Genomic DNA, 8881 nt, shown 5'->3' on the forward strand with positions numbered 1-8881 from the left:
GTAATTTTATTTTATTTAATGAAGTGTGTTTTTATTAATTGAATTTGTTGGAAATAAAAATAAAAAATGAAATTGAATGAATAGTTAAGGGATGAGATGGTTAAGAAATAGAGGGTTGCAGGTGTTGTCTCTTAGTTAAAAGATGGGATGAAAAGTGAAGAGATGAGACGGTTAAGAGACGGCGTTGCGGATGGACTCGTTATTGATACTGAGAAAATATCCAAATGGACCTTTTCATACTGAATATTTTCTGTATTGATACTAGTAGAATTTTTAGAGAGACTGTTAGAGCATCCACAATAGTGGATGAGCGACCGGTGAGCGCCCGACGGACGAGAGGTCGTCCGTCGGATAACACGGACGTCCGTCCTCTCGTCCATCCGCTCGTCCGCTATTGTGGGTGGTCGACGAACGAGAGCATTTTTCGATTTTAAATTTTTTAAAATTTTTTAAATTTCAACTCTATATATTCGGCTCGTTACACTTCATTTTATTTGTTCGTTACACAGCTAGACTCCTGTTTGGCTAGCGGCAAACTATTAAGATTCAAGGCATACTAACATATACTTTGTTTAAATTGTTTTATTTTTATTGCATTGTACTATTTTAAATTTTTATTTAATAAAATTATTATTCCACTTTCTCCGTCCGTATTCGTGTTGAAATTTTAATTCCATAATTGAGTATTTGTGAATTTTGAATTTTTATTATTGTGCTTGTCTGCCGGAATGTCCTAGTGTTTGTCCACTATTGTGCAGTGGAGTGAGAAGTCCTAGTAACGTGGCAGAAGGTGTTTTTGGGATGTCCTAATACTAGTTCGTGAGGATATTCTTCCTATTGTGGAGGCTCTTAATCAAATATTAATATATCTCGCAGCAACAAAATTAGCTATTAAGAAATCTCCCCATTTCCGTTTAAACTTCCCCACTCCACCCACCAATCCACCAACCCTAGATCTGCGACCAAAATTAAAAAGAAAAAGGAAAAAAAAAGAAGAAAAACACACACAATTACAAAAAGACTTCGTAACATGTGAGGAGATTCACCGTCACAGCCTCAATCGCAAATGGCGATCATCGGCGACGCTCTGCGCCAGGCGTTCATGCCCAAGCACGAGTACGAGAGCCTCCGCGAAGAGGACAAGGCATGGCACAAGATGCAGAAGCCGCTCATCCTACTCGCTCTATCCCTAATTTCTCTCGCCATTTCTCTATCCACTGCGATCAGTTTCAGAATAGTGTTTCCAGCTGACAACCTGCGCCGCCCTTTCTGCCGCGACCTCCGGATTCAGCCGCTGCCCGTCAATTTCACTGCCTCCGCGGCGGGCGACGGAGACAGAGAGTCCGATCTATTCCCTAACGCATTTGTTCTCACGGATCAGGAGACGGTTGATTACTACTGGATGGTGGTGTTTCTTCCGTCCGCGATGCTTTTTGCGGTTTCGGCGGTTTACTTGATTGCTGGTGAGCAATTGTGGATTTGAGATCTTCTTAGATTGTACTACTCCTTTGATTATCTGTTTTACTGAAATTTGTAGGAGTTTAACTTATCTCTTATCTATAGCTGCTCACATTCGAGATATTTGATTGATTACTGTAGCTTTACATACTCCTGTCTAATATGCTAGTTACTGATCTATGACTCCCAAAGCGCTGAGGATTTGAAATCCAAAATTTTTACATTAGCTCTTTAGATATGGTTGAGATAGGGGAATTTAAACTCACAACAACATAATTAGCCATTCCTACCTAAACGAATATGCTAACCTACATTGCTTTGCTTCAGTGTCACGTCCCCTGGTTGTGATATGGCTGTTACATATCTACAATCAAATGCTGTCCAGTATTGAAATGCTATATTACAAGTATATGGTAAATGTACTCTGATAAGCAAGTACAGTCCATACACGAGTCTCTTTTTCTGGTTTGGAAGAACTCCTCATTTGTGCTCATGATAGGGGAAATATGGTTGACATGTACTAAGGGGTTTTAATGTGTTCCTTATCTCCAGTAAGGTTCTTGGTAGGGAGGTTTTGAGAAGGAGAGTAGAGGAGGAATGGTTATAACTGCTTGTGATAGAGTAGTATAGTAATTTTTATCCTTTACTTTTGGATAATGAGCCATATCTTTCATTCCCCTACACCCATGGTTCCTTTGATATTGACCACATCCCGTATTCCCATAAAGAAAACCTATCTCAAAGATCAGTCATTACATCCAACAATGCCATGCACATCACATTTTTAATTCAAAATTCAAATTAACTTTAATAATTGTTGCTTGTAATACAGGAATCATTGTTGCCTACACTGCCCCTACACGAAATGGATGCTTGAAGGTTGTTGAGAACAACTACTGTGCCTCTAGAAGAGGTACACTATTTTATTTATCTTTTTGTTTTCCCATGTTTTTATGGGACTTCTAGGTATCTGGACGAGGATGTCAAAGCTAATATACCAGTTTAAGCATGTGTTTCAGGCTTTCAGAACATCAATTTACTGACATAATTGTGGGTGTGGTACTTCTTATACTCCCTCCGTCCCGGGCTACTCGCCCCTTTCCTTTTCGGCACGGAGATTAAGGAATGAGTGTATAGGAAAGTCAAAAATGATGACTGTAGGTGAAAATTTTTACTAAAAATGGAAAGAGTGCAAGTAACTTGGGACGCCCAAAAAGGAAATAAGTGCGAGTAGTACGGGACGGAGGGAGTATATAATAGCTGATGGATGGATTTGTATCTGTTCTGAAATGATTAGATGGACATCCTTCTTGTTAGAATCAGGGTGCTGGTCCCAAGACAGAAACAATTAACTGAAGTATCTCTGCATGTATATAGTCCTATGAAATCATACTTGGCCTGCACTAAAGTTCTTGTTGTACAATGCTGATGCTGTAGGAATTCTAATTGTTTGTGCTGTTATGGGGTTGTTGGGACTAGGGGTGGGTCGATACGAGATATCGTATCGAAAACGTTGTATCGTATATCGTATCGAAAATATCGATATGAAAGAATTTCATATCGTTATCGTATCGAAAGTTTCGATATATCGAACTTTCGATATGGATAATATCAATATTGTTATCGTACCGAAATTCGATATATCGAATTTCGGTACGATATATCGAAATATCGATACCGTATCGAATACCTGTATATCGAAAATTATAATTTCAAAACTTAAAATTCACACAAAAATTAATAAAACTTCAACACAATAAAATTAATAGTGTTCTTATCTCCATAATCAAAATACAACACAACCAAGTACAATTAAATGGATTTATATATATTTATAATTTTAAATTTTAATATGTATTGAATTTCAATATGTTTTGATATATACGATATATATCGTATATTCGATATAAAACGATATATCACGATATAAGGAAATTCATATCGTTATCGTATCGAAAACCTACGATACGGTATCGTATCGTATCGAAAATTACGATATATCGAAAATTCGATAATTTTTTGATATTTTTCAATATGATACGAGCTATATCTCATTTTTTCGATATTTTTCCCCAGCCCTAGTTGGGACCAGGGTCTTAAGATTGAACAGATGTTTGATGCATTGCAATTGCATATAGAAAGAAATAAAAGCATGTTAATGCTTTATTTGCTAGAACAAAAACAATTTGAGGGATTGTCATGGCTACCAACTTATTGAGAATGGTTATATTCTATTTCTAGTTGTCTAGGTGTCCTTCATCACGCTATTTGTTTATTTACCATTGGATGACCTCTTGTAGTTTTTGTATTACTATTTGTTTAGAATAGTATAATGTGAATATTTGCTTATTTTATCTTGTTTTGGAGTTTTGGACTATAAGTGGCCTTTCTTTAATGTGTTCCAGGCTCGATTAATAATTATGGCTGAAATTTTGTGGCTGGAACTTAATTAAAGAGATTAGGTTCTTGTGGGTGCATGGCTCTTTGGTATACCAAAGATTGCCATGATAAGTGCACTGCAATTTTTCTTCCTTGTGCTTGACATCTTATAAGGTTCCTCTTTGTTATCATTTATAGGCGGTGTTCGATGTCTATCCATACTGAATCTCGTGTTTGCCATTTTATTTGGTCTTCTCGCACTATTCCTTGGCTCCACTCTGCTAACACTTGGTAGCAGCTGCTCCTTGCCTTTGTTCTGGTGCTACGAAATTGCATCATGGGGTTTTGTCATTTTACACGGAGGAGCTGCCTTCTTTCTGAGACGCAAGGCAGCAGTGATACTTGATGAGAGTGACTCAGGTAGTAGAAACACTGGGCTGGAGATGCTTGAAGCAAGCCCAATAGAAGTCACACCAGAAGTAGAGAGACGTGTTACTGAGGGTTTCAAATCATGGATGGGACCGTCTATCCTATCCTCAGACGATGAGGATGAACCTGATGATTATCTAGAAGTGCCAAACGTAGCGCGTTCATTCTCCGCTCGTCAAAGAGTGTAATTCCGTCTCCCATGTGGCATAGAGCTCTCTATCTATCCCCATGACCTCTGAGATGCGCACTGAGCAATGTCTGTAGGAAGATACGTTCTCAGGCATATGGCGTTATGCACATATTGAAACCGTTGGTAGCCGGTAGAAAAAAGATGTACAAAATTCTACTGAGGAATGTTCCATTGGGGCATGGCAATTGGTAAATTCCTCCACACACCGTGAATAACTTTTTGTAGTTTGTTAAGAACTTGTGCCAAATATAGTTACAAGTTTGCAGTTTTTTCACGGCCATGAAGTAGTATTTTGATATATATAGTCGCACACTGATCTTGAATTTCTTCTATCTTCTCTCAGCATGATCTTGTAATTTTACTTGTATTTTTAGTGTTTTGAATTTGGATTGTAAAAAACTCCCTCAAAATAAATTCTGGAGATTGACTTGTGCTCAATTTGGTGATTTTGTATAACCACTAATCACAAAACAAACTATATAATGCCAGCAGTAACATTTTGTACACCACACAAGCATTATAAATAGGGAGTTTTCTTTACTCAAAATTTAAAGTAGGTTTCATAAACAGAATGGAAAACAAAAACAAACCCTTTGTAACCTAAAGTGCAATTTTACTGAGCATTAACATATAATAGTTAATCATCAAGTTAATCACTGTAGGTAAAAATGAAAATAAGTAACATAACCGTTATATACTAGTTATAACATTTGATAAATTCCATAAAGCTCAGTAACCCCATAATTCAGGAACAAGCAGTAAATAGCCAGACTAAAAAAGCAACAACAAATAGATAGAGAACAGAATTGGTGAAGGGGGGCAGTGATGCTTTGCCTATACTTTCTGAGCTTTGTTAGTGCGATGATCGTTGTCTCTACCGCGGGAATGCTTCCAACCGGAATGCCTCCCAGCACCTCGGTTGTTGTGCCTACCTCCCCTATAAAAGAACAAAGAGCAATACATTAGGGGCAGAATTTATCAGTTGAGTTTTGTGCCGGAAGGCATGTAACAGGCTAACTTCACATTAAATCCTTTGGTAATTTGCAACAGGAGCAGCAATATCTTAAAACTAGAGCAGTGGTAAACAAAAAGTGCGGTTGATATCATACCTTCCACGCCCATTTTTGAAGTCGCGGTGTTTCACTTGACCACTACGCAGTGCGTTCCAATAGTCCTTCTCAGCATCACCTGAATCAACAAGAGCACAATATTGGAAACAAATGTTGAAGCAGACACGCATAAAAAGAATAAGATTTACTTCCAGTAGGATGTAAATAATAAAACAATTTGTAATTCGAAGAAGAATAATTCAAACCAAGGAAGAGAATGTAGATACCAGTCATTGGGTCCAGATTGGTAATGAAATTTTTCACGACTAAACCCCCCTCCTCGGCTAGCACAGTGGCAGCCCGAGCTTTCTGAGCAGATTCAGCATTTTCAAACCTTATGTATCCAGAGTTTTCGCCAATCTGGAAATCAATGAACTGCACAGACGACCATGAGATATTAAACAAAATATATAAAGATAAGAGTTCTAAAAATTCCCCAGGAGTGAATTAGAAGCAAACAGATTATATAACATCCTTCAACAACCCTTCCAATCAATATGTTCACTGGAATATTGCCTAACTATAACTGTTAAGTATTCAAATCATTTGTGTTGAAAGCATGTTTAATAAATAACATTAATCAACAGTATAGTTCAAATTTTGAGACTACACTGCTTCATAACAAAATAATGTGTTAACTATTTTCAATTATGTCATTTGTCAACCACACCACAGGATCTATCTATGGCATCATCATCAATTGGAATTACAATGAATGGTGAATACCTTGATGGTGCCAAACTTTTGGAAAATGCTTTTTTAGATCCTATCTTGAAACAAGATCTTTATTGTCCTTGCAAGCTGCAAGGGTTATTCTTTCTTCTTTTGGGATATCTTCAGATTTTTCATTATCCTCAGGTTGTCGGACTTCCGTGTCTGCACCATTGGTATCTCCGTCCTTTTCTTCATCTGCATTCTCTACATAATTTGTCGCATCTATAACATCTTCCGCAATATCTTTTTTAGTCTCTTCAGAATCAACCTGAGTTTTTTCCTGATCTCCATCTTTCACAGAGACATCATCGCTCAGCTGTTTGTGATTACCAGTTTGTTTGGTAGAATCATCCGCAGACATGCTCTTCAATGTGAAGGCAACAATTAATCCTTTAGGACAGCTGCAAACAACCACTAACAAATTTAAAAAATAATGGCAGCAATAAAGAGGACAATTACAAATAATGATCATACAAAAACTCACTCAGGTTCAGCATTGTTCGTCTCCTTGCGGTTTGTACCCACTTGGTTTCGAGTTTTCGCAACCTCCTCTTGCTTAGCTCTTTCATCATCATATTCCTTCCGGCACGAAGGTGGTAAAAATCAGGTTTGATGGATTGAAGTGTTCCAGAACTATTAGATACTAATACTATTGATGCTTAAAAATAAAATAAAAATAAAAAAAACTAACAAGACTTGATGCTTATATAAAGCAGATGCACATTAGAAAATACTGGATAGTTCACACTTCCCACTGAACAAGATTACAACAAAAAAATGCTAAGCCTATAAATCAGTTGATCTGTGACTATCTACTTGAAAGGTTCAAAAACAGTGGCACCAAGTTATTACATTTCAAACATGTATACCAATCTTTGGAAATTTAGAAACAAACAACAAAGAAATAAAACAAAAAATTGAAATACTTTATATTTTTATGAGGCATTCCATCAATATACTCACCTTGGCTTTAGTTCTAACTCAGGGTTTGCTTCAAAACATTTGCAGCATCCTCCGCATAACAGCCTGTTGTCGGCAACATGTCGAGGCAACCTCACACTATTTACCTAGAATAAGAAAAGGAAACATAGTCACACCAGTTACCCACTTTCTGAGCCAAAGCTTTCAATAAGTTAATAGTAGTCATTTGAACTCTCAGTTTATAGATAATCATATAACCATACATGCATGCAAAGAACGAGACAATTAACTGGATACATCTTGGCTGAGCTACAACAAAGAACCTGTATCATCATATTGGCTGAAAAACGATTCTAAATGTTCGAGCTGGACATCATATTCCAGTGGAGATGCCACCATTCAATGATCTGCGAAAACTCACCATCTTCAGAAAAGTTGAGGTCTTCAGAGTTTCAGCCACAGTCCGAACAATATCTTCTGATACATCTTCTGGTTTCACATCTCCTAAATTCAAGTGACCTCTCATTCGACAGAACGAGGAAAGTAAAGACAAACTTACCACTGTAATCTAGTTAAGAAGGCAATTAGTTCAGACATGATTTGCAGATTCCCAAACTAACAAACTCTTCTTATCTTATTTTAACATATTATTGTTTTTCTCAATGAGAACTTGATAATATTAGTCCAGCGCGAGAATGCAATCAAGATTCTACAAAAAAAGACAGCTTTTTGTGAGCAATTAACTCAATAGTGTATTGTAAAACTACCAAATACTGATGCGGAAAAGGATACTTCCATCATCACTTTACCTGATGGTTTTCATCAAAAACTTATCCCTCGGAAGATTACTGTCGCTAAAATAGAATTCCACCTGAAATCGGGCAAACAAATACTCAGAACTTTTTTCACCTTCCATTACATAAAGTTGATAAGTAATTCAAAATGATACGTCGTTGTCACCTGACGAATGACTTTCTTCGCTGTTTCATCGTCCAAAAGCGCCATCCTTGCTGCACTGAGCTAGAGAGAGAAAGTTGGAGCTTGTTCGTGAATGAAGTATGTGTATGAGAGAGAGGAAAAAAGAGAAGCGGTTTATTGATGGTTTAAGATTGGGGGTGAAGGGTGATTTTTAAGTTTTGAAATATTAGTCGGAAAAGACCAAATAACCACCACTACTAAAATCATTCGAGACTTGGAGTAGTAGTACTAAAATGGAGTACTCCACACGCATCTTCAACCATTTATACCAAACTTAAATCCATTTTTGATTATACGTTACACTAAAAGATAGTTTTATTTTTGAGTATACGCCACACCAAAAGATAGTTTTACTCCAACCATTTACACTAAATTCAAAATTTACACCATTTTTGAATTTTTATCTCACAAAATTTTTGCAGTAACACCATATTTGGTGTTGTTTCACAAAAAACGCCAACAATGAGTTTGAGTTTGGTGTATGGTTGCAGATAGACGTCACCACGGTTCGGGAACCGGCGGTTCACGGTTCGGAACCGCCGGTTCCGGTTCAAGAAAATCGTGAACCTGAACCGGCCCGTCCTAGGTCCGACGGTTCCGGTTCCTAAACCGTGAACCGGCGGTTCATCTCAACCGCCGGAACCGCCGGTTCCTATCCGGTTCCGGGCCGGTTCGGCCGGTTCAGCGGTTCATAGAATTTTTA

General features: G+C 37.5%; 1 protein-coding gene and 1 pseudogene across 1 annotated transcript; one reads left to right on the top strand and one right to left on the bottom strand.

Annotated features, from left to right (window-relative positions):
- Positions 1 to 916: 916 nt before the first annotated feature.
- Positions 917 to 4894, top strand: LOC121782105. Its single transcript, XM_042179816.1, has 3 exons — positions 917 to 1463; positions 2291 to 2371; positions 4036 to 4894. Exons 1-3 carry the CDS (start codon positions 1067 to 1069, stop codon positions 4452 to 4454), a joined length of 897 nt encoding a protein of 298 aa, XP_042035750.1. The 5' UTR covers positions 917 to 1066; the 3' UTR covers positions 4455 to 4894.
- A 307-nt stretch (positions 4895 to 5201) lies between these two features.
- LOC121782100 lies at positions 5202 to 8205 on the bottom strand (annotated as a pseudogene).
- Positions 8206 to 8881: the final 676 nt, after the last annotated feature.

The sequence above is a fragment of the Salvia splendens genome, chromosome 20 (genome assembly GCF_004379255.2).
Source record: "Salvia splendens isolate huo1 chromosome 20, SspV2, whole genome shotgun sequence".
Classification (NCBI taxonomy): Eukaryota; Viridiplantae; Streptophyta; class Magnoliopsida; order Lamiales; family Lamiaceae; genus Salvia; species Salvia splendens.